Genomic DNA, 18,374 nt, shown 5'->3' on the forward strand with positions numbered 1-18,374 from the left:
CCACTACTAACACTGTATAGCCTTTCACGCTGCCATTAACACTTCTTCTGTCCTGTGACGTATACATCTTTATTGTAATCTCTCCGAGCAGACACCTATCACTGACCTTCTACTCTGCTCCAGCTGTTCCAACCCCTCTTATACAGTATCTAATCATTTCTCCCTCTAGTTAAAAGAAGAGTTATATGGGCTCTAACCCTTTTTGAATAAGAGAGTAACATTTGCAACTTCCCAGTCCTCTGTAGCACCTTCCCGCTTAACTGAAGAGGATTGGAAGATTATTGTCTGCACCTTTGTATCCTTTCAGTTTACACCCTTATTTCCCTTAGCATCTTCAGGTGCTTTCGATCTGGTTCCAGTGAACTATCAACTTTAAGTGCAGCCAACTTTCTATTATTTCTTCGATCTCAATTTTTAGCCCATTCAAATTGTATTAACGACCCCCCTCGCCGTATATTGAGCCTGAGACGTATTTTCAAACTTCACCAGTGGGATGTCACATTGGCGTGGGTTTAGGGCAGGTTCATCCAGACGTGAAGCTGTCATGGGGATCCTCCCAGGGTGTAAATTTATTGGACCTGGCCAGCCTGGTTCCCACTGCAACAGGCTGTATTAAACTCCTTCCATCATCCAGGGAGCTCTGGCTTTGGTTGCCCTATTCTTCTCCCTGTTAAATGTACCTCGACTATACCCAAACTATTTCTTTCCATTGCAGTTTTGCCTGCCAATCTTTCACTCCAACTTACCCAATGCAGGTCCATTCTTGAGCCACTTAAATTAGCCATCCTATGATTAAATATTTTTGCTCTAGATGGCTCCTTGTCGTTTCCCACAGCTAATCTAAACCTGATGATACACTAATGAGTGTTACCTAATGATCCCCTACTAACCTAATTCCCCAGAAAAGGTCTGCCAATGCCTTCTTCCGTGTTGGGTTGAAATGTACTGATCAAAAAAATTAGAATTTTTTTCTCTCTGCCCTGTACACAATTGCTATCCCAGTTTAGATTAAAACAACTTTTGTTTGCAAAAAAATGTCTAAAGTTAAAGCAAAGTAAAATTAGTTTTATTGATTTTCCACAGGTGATTGCTCAGAAAGAAGATATGGAAGAAAGGATAACTACATTGGAGAAGCGATACCTTAATGTGCAAAGAGAGTCAACTTCATTACATGACATAAATGACAAACTTGAAAATGAATTGGCAAATAAGGATGCATTCTTACGCCAGGTTCAGTAAATTTGTCAATGACATGTTAATCTATGAATGAGAGGTCACTTTCATCATCAACTTTTGAAAATGTTCAACGTTGAAGAGGAACATACCAGCATATACCATCTACTTCCTTGCCACTGCTGAAATGTCTTTATCACTAATAAGTTGTATGAAATATAATATTTTCACAGATGCCATTTTAAATGGTGCTTTTTAACAATTCAGTAAAACCATTGAGGCACCCTCTCCCTGAAGCTGCAGCCTCAGTAATGGCTACTGCTAACAGTGATGCCATGGGTTTTTGATTAGGCAGAGAACATTGCATCTTTTTAAAGAGAGATCAGGTACATATTTGAAGTAAAGGGAAGAATAGGGCTGTGGTTTGAGCAAAATACTCACACAATCATCATTCTGATATGTGGAAATGCTTAATTTGCCTCCATTAGGATCCTTTTACCCTGTTTCCTGCCCAGTGGCTGGCCAGAATGAGAGGGTTACAGCTGCTGAGTAAGAAAATCTTCAGCACAAGGTAGCTGCTGAAGAGCGCTGTGCCCCTAACTGTTAAAAAGATCAGGGACTCAGAGTACAGCCACAAAAGAATGAGAAAGAGAGGATGACAGTGACTGATCACAAGGTAGGAACAGATCACCTGGAGGGAGAGATTATGAAGGGAATCTGGAAATCACTGGGGGCAAAGGAGTTAGAGATCAGTGGAGTTTCTGATCACATTTTCTGATCACATTTTCCAGCTCTGTTCCTGTCATGCCAGGGCCAAAGATTCCATCCTCTGCAACTATCTCTTTTGGAACTCTGTGGTTTAGTCCTGGGTCCTGGGGATTTCTCAACTTTTGGCCCCTTAAGTTTCTCCAACACTTATTCTCTGTTGATAATAATTGTCTTAAATCCTTCACTGTTTTTAGCTCCTTTGTTACTCTGTTTCTGGTATGCAATTTGTGTCCTAAGAAGACAGACACAAAACATATCTCTAATGTTTCCTCATTGCCCATGATAAATTTTCCTGTTGCTACCTCTAAGAGACCAATGTTTACTTTAGCTATACTCTTTGTTTATATAGTAAAACTCTCTACAATCTATTTTTGTATTTATGGCAAGTTTCTCCTCAGATTCTATTTTCTCACTTTTTGTTGCCATTTCCTGATTTCTAGAATATGCCCAATCTTCAGGCTTACAATATTCTTTGCAACATTATACGCTCAGTTAACATTTTACAGGTGTTTACCAAATGCTACCCAAATAGTTCTCCAATATTGTTTAAGTCATAGCTCATAAATTTAAATTTAAAACATAAATATGTGAATGAGCATGCCGTGGCAATGGTGCATCTGATTTGTTTTAGAGCTTTGAAAATGCACCACACAAACAAAACTAATGAAGTAATGCCTTGCTATCCATAAAAAGTGTTCTTTATTACTCATTATTGTTTAAATACATAAAATTAAGGCCACTCTGTTTCAATAAGTAAAACTGGTAATTTCCTCTTCAATGTATTGTATATTGGGGGATGGTTAGCTCAGTTGACGTGTTTCAGAATTACAGTAATAGTACAGGTTGGATTCCAATTCCGGCTGAGGTAAAATTGGGACCTGCCTTCTCACACTATCCTTGAGAGTGGAAGGCAACGCCAAACCACCATTAACAAAACCTGCCAAGAAAACAGCTCGGTTTGAAGCATCAACAATGAACCAAGGACCTGGCTTTGGGATGGATGAATGAATATTATACATCATCAGGCAGCTGTTTTGGTTTCCCAGTTGTATTAGTGGTTCTCTTTGATTTTATATTCTATTATTGCGGTTCATCTTTTTAGAATTCAGTGGTAGGGTTAGATTGTTATTGTGTTGTGAGACATTCTTGAGAGAAGAATATTTCTTGTAGATCACAAAATATGAATTGTTTGATTCTTCCACATTTTACGATAGCATTGCACAGACATTGCCAAGTTTGACAGGATCCAAAAGTTATCTGTCATTTGAATTTTTTTTACTTGCACCGTTCTGAAACGTCAGTGCATAACAGTAACAGATCTTTCTGGGTCAGGAGCTTGTGTTCCATATTTGACAGTCACTTTTCAGTCAGGAGTCAAAAAGAGGATCTTCCACCCCCGGTACACAAAAGATTTGTCTAGTTGAGACCAGAAACCACTCTGTAAATTCTTCTCATTTTGCCTTTATAAAACTTTAGTGGAAATCTTGTCAGTGAGAATCCTCTTCAGGTCACATAAAAGGTCCACCTTTATCAAGCAAAGATGACCTATCCTGGAAAAGAGAGATGAAATAGTTGAAATCTTTTTAAACTTTGGTCCCTGGGTGGGCCTCAGGCATACCCAAACTGAACAGATATCTGGTGCTCCACTGCTATGTGTCTGTGTAAATAATTTTGGTCAACCCTGATAGTTTTTGTGAATACATTCCTTAGTTTGGGTCAGAGTATAGGGCTTTGGACATTTTCAACCAATGAAGTGGGATGATTGGAACTTTTGTCTCAGGGTCTTTTGCACTTAGAATAAATCCAAGCTACAGTATAGTGCAATGTAATTGATATATTGTTAACATTATTCTTAATATTCACATTCATCAAAATACCAAGCCAAAAGTATTCTTTGTTATTAACCCTTAGATTCAATGCATTAAGACTTGATCAGTAAATGTTTTGAATAGATTTGCAATTCTAAATTTTAAGAAAATAACTTTTCATAATTATAATAGTGCATGTCATCTTTAAAATGGATGGTAAATTACAGGAAAAAGTTATAAATTGGATAATATTTGTAATCTGTTAAATAAATTTGAGATTTGCTTAAGGGTAGATAATTATAGATTATTTACAAATATTAAACTTGCAAATTAAATGATGTAGAAAAAAAGTACTTTCAGAGAATCACTTAAATTCAAATTCTGCATTTCTGTTACATGGGAATTTAGCTAGAAGATAAAAATAGACAGTTGCAGGAACGTCTAGAACATGCTGAACAGAAGCTACAGCAAACAATGAAGAGAGCAGAAACATTACCTGAAGTAGAAGCTGAACTTGCCCAGCGTATTGCAGCCCTGACAAAGGTAAATGCATTGATATGAAGATAATTTTAATCAAGACCTTATTATATTGTGCTAAGAATTGTGCCATACAACCCCCATCCCACCCCTCCACAAAGAATATCGTTAACTTACTGGGTAAATTATTTTTAAAGGTTTTAAAGAAACCATTACACACTGTTTCACATTGGTTGTATTGTAAACTGTCGTACATCAAAATGGACACTTTTTGAACATTGTTCATGTAACTACTTATATGTCGGAAAGATGAGTTCTGGTGGATGTCTCAAATGCTTGACTCCCTCCCCAAAATATCTCAGCGTCCTTGACCTTGTCACACATACTCAATCAATTGGTAGGATCTTCCAGTGATAGAATGGAACCACATGAAATGCAGGCCTTGCTGCATATCATTAATTCTATTTCTTAATGAGTTCCTAAATTGAACGATTTGTACAATGAATTGAAAGTTAATTGCACTGCAGCATACATTCTATACTACATCTCCAGAGATGGAGAGAAAAAAAATCAGAGAAGTAATCAACAATCAGACCTAGACAAGCGGACAATCCTCCAAATAAATATTGGAAAGACCGTTTGGTTTCTGATACAAATCCTGTTTATTGGCCACCAAATGTTTGAGACTGAACCAGTTGGTTTATAATTCTTGTGTCATTTTTGTCTGAGATTAACTTATTTACAATTACAAAATTTAGAAGATTATTATATTTTGGGACTGTATCTTCAAATCTAGAGTAAATTGGGAGTCATGTGACCTCTTTATAAGTCTGCCTGGCATTAAACCTGGGCATTTTGAATGCTGCTAAGAGAAGCAAGGTAAGAAATAACAGACGCTCTGACCATAATTTTCCTATCTTCTCTGGCTACAACTGTAGTGCTGGAGGGATGGAGGACAGACACTTTGTGCTGTGCTTAAAAAGCAAGAAAAGAATAGACTGAATAATTTCAGGCTACTCAGCCTTATGTAGAAATATAGAAAATTTGGAAGGGGGCTATTTGGCCCGACATGCCTGTATCAGCCTAATTCCACTTTCCCATTCTTGGTTTGTTACATCACATTGTGTGCATATTCATTTTTTAAAATTGTAAGGAGGGTTTCTGCCTCTTGCATTCTTTTAGGCAGTGAGGACAGAATGTTCTGAACTTGTCCCTGTGGAACCATCAGCAAGTCAAGGATCCAGTGAAATCTTCAATGGGCTTTATCATGGCTCTTTAATTGGGTCATTGCATTAACATCCTACATCTGGGTTCTTTGACCAATCAGGGAGGATGGGCAGAATCATGACCAGATGTATTATTGAAGGATTTTTATTCAGAGGGAATCTGGTCACAATAATAGTTACCAATCTAGCACCGCAAAGGATGAAACTTTATCATGAATGAAGCCAGACATGAGAAGGCTAGGCCCCAGCCCTCAAACTCGTTTCTGGATATAATGATGGAAGTAGTCAAGGCCAGCAGGAAATCCTCTTTTCCGAGGATGGGAGGAGAAAGCCAGCTAGTCTGACCAAGGAGTTATGACTGGAGATTGCTGAGGCTGTCAACAGCCAAATAGTGGTGCCACGAATCTGGATCCAGGGCCATAAGAAGATTCAATTAGCTCATTAGAATTGGCAAGGTGAACAGCTTTGAGTTGGCAGCCATTACTCTCTCACTCTCTCGCGTTCTCCTGCATAACACTCCTCTGACCAACTCACCTTACAGTTACACACATTTATTTATCCACAGATGACTCCTCAAAGCTTCATCTCAGACACACCACTCACACTCACCGTCGTCCGATTGCACTTTCATACACATTCCTCACAGTCACACTTTTTCAAATGTCATCATTCAATCATCATGCTTCTCACAGTCAGAACTCTATGCCTTCTCTCTCATTTCAGAAGGGGAGGCACAGAACTAGGGGTGGATATGCAGCCATTGCCAATTGGATCATGATGGAGAAAGACAGTGAAATCAGCAGGTTGGCACGTATTGGGAAAGCTGGTCAGAATCCTGTACCATCTCTTTAGGGGAGCCCCGCCACATCTTGTTCTATTCAAGCACTTGATGATAGGCTTTCCCTTACAATCAAGGACCATCAGGCTGGAAGTCCTGCTCACTGAGAGTTGCCAGCCAACCAGATGTCATTATCTCTATTGAATGTCAGCACTATTAGGGAGGCGGTGGCTGCTACAGTGTGGCACCCAACCTAGGCCAAGGATCGTGAATGGATTGCAGGCCAGAGGTGTGCGATGACAGGAGGTGAGTCACGGGGTGAGGGTTACAGGGAAGCGAGGGTAACAGGAAATCAGAGCAAGGGCAGGGGTGGCTCTCAGCAAACCTACCCTTTCCTGACACCCTCAATCAGGTACTGAGTGCCTTTGAATTGGGACACCCCCACCCTGGGTGCCTGTGAGGAAACTTGCCAGGGTTTGCTTCTTGTGTTCTCTACATGGCAAGTTTCTTGTCTGCTGCAGGTTTGAAACCGGCGGTGGCATGATGAGCCCTTTTAAAGGACTCAATTGGGAGTGGGGCAGGAAGACTGTGCACAGGCTTTCTTGCTGAGAACTTAGTCAGAGTGGAGGTTGGAAGGCAGCAGACTCTCCACCCTCGCACTAATCAAATGCCTCCCTGCTGCCAAACTCGCCACAAGAGAGGACACCAAATTCCTCCCGTAGGTGAGCAAGAGCAGGTGCTGGAGATAGAGATAGTAGTGGTGAGTTCCCAGTGGAGGGAGCTGGACAATCCATTCTCTGCTCAGCTGGACATAGGTGCTGTGCCTCAGGGGCCATCCACGAGGAGGGAAATTCTGAAGCAACAGAGGAAAATATCAGCAGGTTGGCACAAGTATTGGGAGAGCCGGCAAGAACCCTGTATCACCTATTTTAGGGGAGCCCCGCCACCTCTTGTTCTATTCAAGCACATGAAGGGCCAGTGGTGGGTTTTCCCCCAAGATCAAGGACCATTGGGCTGCAAGTCTGGCCCACCACTTCTGTCTGCATTTACTGAGGCCATGCACATTCTTCGAATGAGGTCAGACAAGGATCAGTTCTGATAAAAGTTCATAGACCTGAAATGTTGGGCTGAGTTTTTGTGGAGTCGTGGAGACTGGATGTGGTGTGGATTCAGATGTTCCACCCCCATTTCTGAAATACCAATTTCACCAGTAGGGGAAAGGTGGTGGTGTGTGACTCCTGAATCAGTTGGCCATTCAAACAGACCCCATTTTTGCTGCAACAAGGGCTCGCTACTGCCGTGTGGGAGTAACAAACTAACACCTCGCAAACATGCAGCAAAGTATTCTCCAGCTCTTGGCTTGCACAAAAGTGCAGGTGGGCCCCAAGGAGGATAGATAAAGGGCATATGTAAGTCGGACTCTCCTTAAGGCATTTATGGAGAATTAGATGAAGGAAACTAGAATGGAGTAGAACATAGAACAGTACAGCACTGAACAGGCCCTTCGGCCCACGATGTTGTGCCGAGCTTTATCTGAAACCAAGATCAAGCTATCCCACTCCCTATCATCCTGGTGTGCTCCATGTGCCTATCCAATAACCGCTTAAACGTTCCTAAAGTGTCTGACTCCACTATCACTGCAGGCAGTCCATTCCACACCCCAACCACTCTCTGCGTAAAGAACCTACCTCTGATGTCCTTCCTATATCTCCCACCATGAACCCTATAGTTATGCCCCCTTGTAATAGCTCCATCCACCCGAGGAAATAGTCTTTGAACGTTCACTCTATCTATCCCCTTCATCATTTTATAAACCTCTATTAAGTCTCCCCTCAGCCTTCTCCGCTCCAGAGAGAACAGCCCTAGCTCCCTCAACCTTTCCTCATAAGACCTACCCTCCAAACCAGGCAGCATCCTGGTAAATCTCCTCTGCACTCTTTCCAGCGCTTCCACATCCTTCTTATAGTGAGGTGACCAGAACTGCACACAATATTCCAAATGTGGTCTCACCAAGGTCCTGTACAGTTGCAGCATAACCCCACGGCTCTTAAACTCCAACCCCCTCTTAATAAAAGCTAACACACTATAGGCCTTCTTCACAGCTCTATCCTAGGGTAGAGGGTTATGTTGGTAGAGTTGGATGCATAAAGACGGGAGGAGGCTCAAGTGGGCATAAATCCCAATATGGACCAGGCCATTTCTGTGCTATTACATTCTAAATAATTATGTATATATATATGGGACAAATTAACCAGTCAGTAAGCCTGTTTGCATTTGTGGAACCTTACTATGTGAAAATTGGCCGCTATATTTCTCTATGCAACAAATTTAAGCAATTGGCTGCAAACTGCTTTTTGATGCTATGAAGATGTGAAAAACACTACATTAATGCCAGTTCTTTTTTCTAAAATCTCCTGCCAAGAATGTAGAACTCACTACCACAGGAAGTGGTTGCAGTGAATGTTGGTAGTATGGATGCTTAGAAGGGGAAACTAGGCAAACATCTGAGGGAGATGGTTATGATGATAATTTAGATGAGAACTTATGGGGGGAGTTTCGAGTGGAGCATAAATAATGGCATCGACTGCTTGGGCCGAATGGTCTGTTTCTGTACCGTTTCTGTACCATATATGCTATGAACTACCTATATCCTATGTAATATTCTATGTAAAATTAAACAATGTAACTGGGAACGTGCTTAAGGAAATTGCCCATTTTTAGGCTTTGTGTGATGTGAGACTGAATTTCTGGGCTATGGTGTCAGTCTTGCATCAGTTTGCACTCTTGCCTCTGATTCTGAAGGTCATGGGATTAAGCACTACTTCAGAACCTTGAGCACATAATTCAGTCTGGTACTTTAGTGCAATACTGAGAGAGTGCTGCATTTTGGATGAGATTTTAGACCAAGATCTAAGCTTCCCTGTCAGATGGGTGTAAATGATCCCATGTTAAGGAAGAGCGAACCAGTATCCTTCCCAAAATTATCCCTTATTAACAATAAAGCGCTTTGATCATAAGACCATAAGAAATAGAAGTCAGAATTGGCCATTTGGCCAGTGAGTCTACTCGACGTACTGATTTTATGAAAGTCACTTTTTTTGTACAAGTTTTCTTTCTGTAGGGAAATAGAACAGTAATCTAATCACGAATTGAACACAAGTAAATATTAAATAGTTCATATACAGTGTCCTATGTCCTGCATATGATCCTTGAAAGCAATTGTAGATTTTTTATGTTCTATAATGCACATTGTTCAAAGTCGAATGGGCATTTTGGTCTATTTATGACCCTGCAGTAGTTGTCAATGTGAATACCAACTATCCAAGCATCCTGTGGTGTGTACATTTGCAGAGAAACAATAATTTACAAAAGCAAAATACTGCAAATGCTGGAAAATAGAAAATGCTGGAGATACTCAGCAGATCAAGCGGCATCAATGAATAGAGAAACAGAGTTAATGGGTGGAATTTAATGGTCATGGTAGTGGACCTGCCCACCAGCTGGAGAGCCAGTGGCAACCCTGCCACAACCATTTCCAGGAGCCCTGTCAGGACTAAATCCCAATCAGGCAGTCTGCTGGTTGCGGTTAGGGTTCGCAACTTCTGCAAGGGAGCTGGCCACTTAAGGACCTCAACTGGTGTCCAGGCAGAAGTCAATCTTGATGGGCTCTCCATCATAGTTTTCTCATCCCATTTCCTGCCCCCACCACTTTCCAGCCTGCTCCTAGGGGGAGTATTAAATTCTGCCCAATGTTTCATAAACAAATGTTTATTATAAATAAATTGCAATTTATTACAGGAAAATTCTACATAATTTGGATGTAATAAATTTTATTCACAGAGGGGAATGGACTGCTTTCTCCCCCATAAACTTGCATGAAACCTTTGCTTACCTTTTGAACTTTCAAGAGAAAAATCAATTACAGAAACAAAATGCATTTTTGCAGCAACATTTTGATATTGGTTTAAATTTAAGACTCTGTAAATTACTTACATATGTGATTGTTTTAATATACCTGTCATGCTTTTGAAAGTACTATTGGTTTGTGCAGTTAGTGTTTGGCCTTTAGTCATTCTTTTTGTTTCAAACATTATGTGCTGTATTTTATTCAGCGTTTGTATCTTTAGTTCTGATTTTTCGATTTGTCCCTCTTCTTTTCCTTGACTTGTCAGTCTGACCCAACCTCTTCTACCTCATCTGATGATTATCCCTATATTTTGGAAGCAAAACTGCAAGAAATGGTCACCATACTTAGGAAGGTAGTCTTGCTGGTTGATAATTAGATTTTTTTTCACAATTTATCATTGTTCAGTTCTATGCTTGACAAGCTTTATTTGTTGAAAATAGCAGGATTGTGGTTTAACCATGAAAATCCAGCATGTTGTTACATATGGCTGAACTCATCATTCATGAAAATATTTTTGAAATCAATAATGAAGTACTGCTGATGCTGAGGTGTTATAGGCTTGACCAGTCCACAAATGTTAAGCAATGCTCTCTAGCTGCCTGCTTAATTCTGAACATGAGTCCACAGACAGCAAAGGCTTGAGCTTGGCTTGTTTTTTCTTGATTAAATGAAACACGTGTGGGTATATTAGCTTGATAAAATAAAAGTGAGATCTATTCAGCTTTTTCAATTTATGTTATAGGCAGAAGAGAGACATGGCAGTATAGAAGAACGTTTGAGGCACTTAGAGACTCAGCTTGAAGAAAAGAATCAAGAACTTCAGAGGGTAAGAATTGAGAATATGATACTGAGAATGCTAGATAATCCTGTATTAGTTATTTCAATTATTACTCATTGTATTACTTGCTAAAATGGGTCCTTATGTAAATGGTGATGAATTGGTTGTTTACGCTCTCAAGTCTTACTATCGTGCTGACTACACTGCATTTTGAAATTAATTTGTGGCTCTTGTGTAACACCAAAACTTGAGATGTTTTGACAGCACAACTTACATGCTTATGCATAATTGGAAGCAAAGGCAATATCATGGATATGCGGTGCCATATTTTCCTCTGGGCTTTGGAAAACTGACTTGCGCACTTTCATGGCTTGTGAGTCTCATGCCAAATCCACATGTGACTGTAGGCATCATTTTTGTCTTTTCACATGGGAGTTAAGCTCACAATGCAGATTGTGAGCCATACTGGAGTGTGTAAGGAGCATGGTTGGGGAGGTGGGCCAGTTAGAAGGCTCACTTTGGTTCCCCAATACAATACTGCAGTCTCTATAACAGCATTTGAAGGCACTTTGAACTTTACGCCTCCCCCCCCCCTCACCCCCCTGAACCCAAACCCAATGCCAGCCATGCACTTTCAGATCGCCCATGCCATCCTCAGATTACGCATCCCATCTTTTATGTCCCCCATATATACTCCATAGCCATTCACCCAGCAGGGTGGCACGATGGCACAGTGGTTAGCACTGCTGCCTCACAGCGCCAGGGACCCAGGTTCAATTCCGGCTCGGGTCACTGTCTGTGTGGAGTTTGCACTTTCTCCCCATGTCTATGTGGGTTTCCTCCAGGTTCTCCGGTTTCCTCCTATGGTCCAAAGATGTGCGGGTTAGGTTGAATGCTAAATTAACCCTAGTGTCAGGGATATTAGTAGGGCAAATGTGAGGGGGTGCAGGCCTGGCTGGGATTGAGATCGGTGCAGACTTGATGGGCCCAGTGGCCTCCTCCTGCACTGTAGATTCAATGATCAATAATTCTCAGATTCCATGCAATATCAATGGAAAATATTTTAAATTCCTCAGGAAAAAAAATAAACCACTCACCATAAAATAAAAGCCTCCATGTTGTTAAAAAAAACTGCCATGTGAAAAAACCTTCTAATACTTGTAACCCTATTAACTTTTGTCAACAAACCAGAAATCACATCAAAAGAACAAATTGTTATCACAAATTCTTGAAACTGTCATTTGGTCTCAGATGAATGGAAATCCTACTGTGCTCAAACCTTTTAACACTTACCAAGCGTGGCTAATGGCTGCTGTCCAAATAATAGACTGCTCTCTTGGATGGAAAGAACAGAAAGTAGTGATTTCAATTTCAAGACCAATTGTCAATCAATGAAAGGGGACAGGTGGTGAGGTTTTTTTCAAGTGTCAAAACCAATTTCTTTTTAATGATATAGAATCATTTAAATCACAGTAGAAATGATGACAGCACAGGCTGACAGGATTGTACATTTTTTCCTGCATTCTTGTGCTTTCTCCAATGCAAAGTACTGTAGCACCTGTGAACAAATGCACAAGGTTAATCAATTTAAGCTCAATTTACCTTTAAAGGACAGATCACTATTATGAATCACTGCATTAAAAACACATCTACATTACAATACAGCACTTAGCAACATCCAAAAGTATGAATGCACTTTACAATTATCTTTCAGAATCCTCCAAACTGCTGAGATATTATTCATGAACTCTCAAACTGGGCATGCTTTTAGTGGATTTCTAAAACTCTACAACAGCAAACAAAAATGTTGCATGGGAGGAAATCTGATTTTCACCCTATTTAAAATGGAGAACCCAACCTCAATGGGGAAATGTGATGATTCGCACATTGAAATGCACCACCTCACCCAGCAAAAAATTCAGCACATGGTTTATATGAGACCTCTCAAGGTTTTGCTGCTGGTGGGTAGGAGACTACTTTGTTGTATGGTGGCTGCTGGGATGTAAATTAGGAGAGAGATGCAGATTGTCAATGAAAGGATTTGGAAAGAAAATTGTGAGAGATATGCTCAAAGTCAGGCAATCACTTGTCGCTTGGTTTCCTATGAATTAAATAAGTCGTAAACCTACATGGATACTGCCCATGTGGTAGGCGTCATTACCAATACTGTACTATCAATAGAACATGAGCACAAACCCTAGAAAATTGCAAAAATAGCGGTTTTATATTTTAAAGTGTTGCAGGTTGATTTAAGAATTGATGACATGATTTGATGGTGATGTTATTAGGGTGTTTGCACTGACTCCTGTTTTACTTTCAGTTAGTACTCTGCACAGGCTAGAATAAATTTGTTGTTGTTATTTTGAATCCATGTGTGCAAACCACATTCTTTTCTCTTTGTTAAAACCCACAACCCCTAACATAGTTAGGACATTACAGAAAGAAAATTGGCGATGAGTCGGGATTTTGTTTCATCAAGAACATCAAGCAACGATCCTAAGTAGAGGAAAGAAGATATTGTGGGTCCTCACATTTCCAAAATTAGATGGCTGGGGAGAAGCAACAACAGGAATAAAGATTGAAGGGCCAATGCAGGAAGACAAGTAAGAAAAAGCTCTCTGTGTGGTTTCAAAAGAGGGGGTTTTCTGATCAGAGAAGGGTGAGATTCAGGCAGAACCTGGCATATCTAAATAGAGGGATGCTTTGCTGTACAGTTGAGGTCGTTGGAAAAAAAAACATCAAGTCAACAATCTCCAGGGTAAAATCGGGTATACTGGGAAGACAGTAAAAAATATATATACTGAACAGTCTCAGGTTGCTAATGCCTGCAAGAGAAATGATGGGTCAATTAGGATCCATGGAGCTTTTCAGTGAAGAAAAATGCAGTATGGTGTTCCTATGCTGAGCTTTTTCAGTGCTTTGTACAAGTGAATAAAATTGCAAACGAGTTCTCATACCAGCTTTTCTCGCACAAATGGAAGCAGAACCTACAATTTGTTCTGGAATTTGGTTCATCAAGCAAAGCCAGGAATCAAAACTTACAATGTCTTGATACAGATCCTTGAAAAGCATTACTCTCCAAAGCCATTGATCATTGCGGAATGGTTCAGATTCCAACAAAGGAATCAAATGAAAGGCAAAAGCAGTGTTCAGTTTGTGGCAACCTTAAAAAGGCTGACACGACATTGTGAGTTTGGTGAGTCGTTAGAAGATACTCTTCTAGTTTGATCATCTAGTTTGTGGTCTCCAAAATGAGGCTATCCAAAGAAGTTAGTGAGCATGCTTTGACTTTAAAGACGGCAGTAGAAATCATAGAAATCACAGTGTTGATGGGACTTGCTGCTAAAGAGGCTTCACAATTTGGTGCAGGAATTAAAATCCACAAATTGGGGACTGCCCATAAGAGGTTAAAACAGGAACAAGGATGTCACACATATGCCAAAATTGGCCATTCAGCCAATGAATGCTGGAGCAAGGATAGTCAATGCAAAAAGTGTGGCAAAATGGGTTACTCTGCAAAAACATGTTGGGCTATATCAACTTTTCCTGATAAGAATATTCAGTAGAAGAATCTGGCTATCTTCAAAAAGAAAAAAAAATTGCATTCTACAAAAAGAAAGTACAACATGGAAGAAAAGAATCATGACTGCGAAGAAGAGAATATCCAGAAATATGATGAAGATCTCTAACTGAACATGTAATCCATACAGGGTGAATCACATAAATTCTGGGTGATTCCGAAATTAGGTGGACAATATATTACTGATGCTACTGTATCTTTAATTCCTGAAGCTACATACCAGCAAAAGCTGAAGCATCTTCCTTTGAAACCAGCTGATGTGATTTTAAGGACATACACAGAAGAGATTGTGTCATTAAAGGATACATCATGGTCACCATAGAGTTCAGTGGGCAAACAGCAGAGTTGCCTCTCCATGTGGCCCATGGTAATTTTCCAGCTTTACTTCGGAGATCATGGTTGGAGAAGATAAAGCTGAAATGGAGTGCTGTCAACAAATTGGTCGATGCCAATACGGACCTACAGCACCTTCTGGATAAATACAGGAGTGTATTCGAAGAGACGCTTGGCTTAATGAAGGGAGCTCAAGTGAAGCTCTCAGAGCAAGAGCAGTGCCATATGCATTCATCCCAAGGTTAACATTGATGTTAGAGCCGGTTACAATGGGGGACTGGGCTACCCTCATCATACCTGTCATGAAACCAATTGTTCAGTTCATATTTGTGGTGATTTTAAAACAACCATAAATCCAGTGTTGTGTGCTGATTAATATCCGCTTCCTTTAATTGAAGATTTGTTTGCTGGTTTATCAGGTGGGCAGAAATTCAGCAAGATTGATCTTTCACACACATATTTACAGTTGAATGTAGCCACTGAATCACAACCACTGCTTACCATCGTTACTCATAAAGGCCTTTTTTGTTTTAAAAGATTGCCTTTTGGAATAACATCTACACCAACCCTATTCCAAAGATTGATGGATCAGATTTTAAATGGTCTCTCTAGTGTACAATGATACCTGGATGATATTCTAATTACAGAGTCCTGTAAACAAGAGCACTTGAATAATTTAGAAGCAACATTGGAACGTCTTCAAGTACATGGGATGCCTATCAAGAAATAATTTTTTTCCACACATCAGACCAGTATTTGAGTCACATTATTGATAGTAAAGGCCTACTTAAACATCTAAAATGATGGACGATATTTTAAAAGCACCATGTCCGAGTAATTTGATACAGTTGAGGTCCTTTCAAGGATTAATAAGTTATGATGGAAAATCTATTCCTAACTTAGCTACATCATTGAAGCCTTTGCATAATTTACTATGCATGAAACTGTCATGGGACTGGATAACAGACCGTGAGAAAGAATACACGGATGTCAAAGATGTTTTGTAAAAGTCTGAAGTATTGCTCATTTTAATTTGAAGCTACCATTACCGCTTTTTGTGACACTTCATCTTATGAAGTAGGAGCAGTATTTTCAGATATTATGCCTTCAGGAGAAGAACAATCAATAGATTTTGCTTTGCATACACTGACTGGTGCTGAATTCAACTATGCTCAACTAGAAAAAAAGCATTGAGTATAATTTTTGGCAGACGGAAGTTTCACCATTATTTATATAGCTGTCATTTCACATTATTGAATGATCATTGACACTTAACTATTATTTTCGGCATATAAAGGCATATCTTCATTAGCAAATGGTTGTAAAGATGGTTACTGATCTTATCCGCACACTCATATGATATAAAGTATTGTCAATCAGAGTGCCATTCTAATCATGCTTAGTAGATCATTTGCCTGTGAGAGCTCCTCAAGTTCAGAGATGGGAAAGGTGATAGATATGGTATTGAAAGGAATGCTAGCCCGAAGCATAGTCCGCATCCTGATTTGAAACCTTATGTGCCAAGAAATCTTGAGTTGACTGTCCAAGGCAGGTGTCTATTGTGGGGAATCTGAGTGATCACTCCTCCTACTCTGTGTGGAAGAATTCTTGAACAATTACATGAAGGACATCCTGATGTAGACCAGATGAAGAAATTGGCATGCAGTTATTTTTGGTGAGACAGTGTCAATCACCTTTGTCTCCTATACACCCTTGGAAATGGCTTAAAATGCCATGGCAACATTATATTAGATTTTGCTGGTCAGTTTGAGGGTTACATATTCTTAGTCATAATTGATGCACACTCAAAGGGCCCTATTTTATCATTTTTATTCTAAGTGCTGGACAAACTTGAAACTGGAAGTGTTTCAGATCCTACTTTCAGACCTGTTCTCAGGCGCCCCATGCGAACTCTGCCTGAAAAAATATCAGCGATTCCGAATCATACTGCAGAAGCCTGTGGACGGGGCTAAACATGCCCGAAATCCTGCAGCCTCCAACTGTGCATGCAGAATAGAATGCAGCTCCCCTTTCACATCGCTTCTGGGCCAGATAATGCCTCCCCCGGCCCCCACAGACATTGCCCCACCCCCACAACATTACTGACCCCCTTATCCCTCCACCCTCTCCACCACCCAGACCGATCGCGGCCCCTCCGCCTTTCCCCTCACTGATCACAGGCAGAGTGGCAGTGGACCCCTTTTCCCCCTCACTGATCACAGGCAGAGGGGCAGCATACAGCCCCCTTCCCTCTCACTGATCACAGGCAGAGTGGCAGTGGACCTCCCCCTCCCCCACCCCCCACCAATCTCAAGCAGAGAACCATTGGACCCACCTTCCCCCTCTTCACCCACCCCCCCGCCCACCGATCTCAAGCAGACAACCGTTCGACGCTCGGCACTTACCTCCTCACAAACTGGAGCGCCCAAATCGGACTTTTATTGAATATGTCTTTTTCGCGCCGAATCTGGATGGGTGAATGCCGTGGTAAAGGGGGAAGTGCCGATAAGGTTGGGCGTGTAGACCATTAAGTCAATTTAAATGCATGCAAATGCATTTAAATGGCCGTCGCGCCCGTTTCAGGTGCAGTTCCGATCGCAGCCATTTTGGGCCTTGGTAAAGGGGGAACCGACGCAGAGGCGGGCACAGATCGCACTAATTGCCTTACGCTTGACTTTACCAAGTTTTTGCACCCGAAAATGGGCGCAACTTGATGGTAAAATTGGGCCCAAAGTGTCCAGAAGTTATCATGAGATCTACTACAACTGAACAAACCATTGAAAAGTTTGATGAAACTTTTGCAAGATTTGGTAAATCGGAACAGATTGTTAGCAATAATGGTTCAGAGTTTACTTCATAAGAGTTTGAGAATTTTCTCAAATTAAATGTTATTGATCGTATAAAATCTGCACCTGATCATCCATCAATCAATGGATTAGCTGAAAGATTCATGCGATCCTTCAAACATTCTTTAAAAGCCTAAGAAGAGCAAGGTTTGTTATCACGCTGTATAAATAGCCTTTTGACATCTTATAGAAATATTATTCATGTGATCACCCAAAGTTCACCTGCGTCACCACTCTTAAAGAGAAAGTTGAGAACTGTTTGGTTTATTTCCTCCAGAACCTTCAGAGATAGTAGAGCATCAATAACAATCTCAAGTTGCTAGACTGGATGTAAGGGCAAAACAACACACATTTCAACAAGAAGATCGTGTGTTACCACGTAATTATGCATTAGTGAGAAATGGGTTCCAGCAATAGTTTCAGCATAAAAAGGTCTTACATGGTTCAAACTGAAGATTAATTAGTTTGGCGATGCGAAGCTGACCAATTTCTCGTAATTATGTCCAGAAGTACCAACTTCGTTAGTCCCTGGTATTGTAAATACTACTATGGAAGACTTAGTTGAATCTGAGTTGCCTAACGATTGTGCCTCTGCTACTATACCATATGAGAATGATGCAGAATTAGTTTCAAGAGCAGAAGTGTCTACTGAAGTTCCAGATCATACTTCTAGGGTCTGTGACAGCCAAATTCCAGAATG

The 18,374-nt window shown here is 40.6% G+C and overlaps 1 protein-coding gene across 1 annotated transcript in view; it reads left to right on the plus strand.

Annotated features, from left to right (window-relative positions):
* The window catches only part of ppfia2 (PTPRF interacting protein alpha 2), a 411,670-nt gene that overhangs the window by 259,237 nt on the left and 134,059 nt on the right, over positions 1 to 18,374 (plus strand). Inside the window, exons 7-9 of the mRNA XM_078221160.1 lie at positions 1,084 to 1,230; positions 4,158 to 4,292; positions 10,880 to 10,963. Coding sequence (XP_078077286.1) covers positions 1,084 to 1,230; positions 4,158 to 4,292; positions 10,880 to 10,963 — 366 coding nt within the window. The remainder of the gene's footprint in view (positions 1 to 1,083; positions 1,231 to 4,157; positions 4,293 to 10,879; positions 10,964 to 18,374) is intronic.

The sequence above is a fragment of the Mustelus asterias genome, chromosome 9, assembly GCF_964213995.1.
Source record: "Mustelus asterias chromosome 9, sMusAst1.hap1.1, whole genome shotgun sequence".
In the NCBI taxonomy this organism is placed as follows: domain Eukaryota; kingdom Metazoa; phylum Chordata; class Chondrichthyes; order Carcharhiniformes; family Triakidae; genus Mustelus; species Mustelus asterias.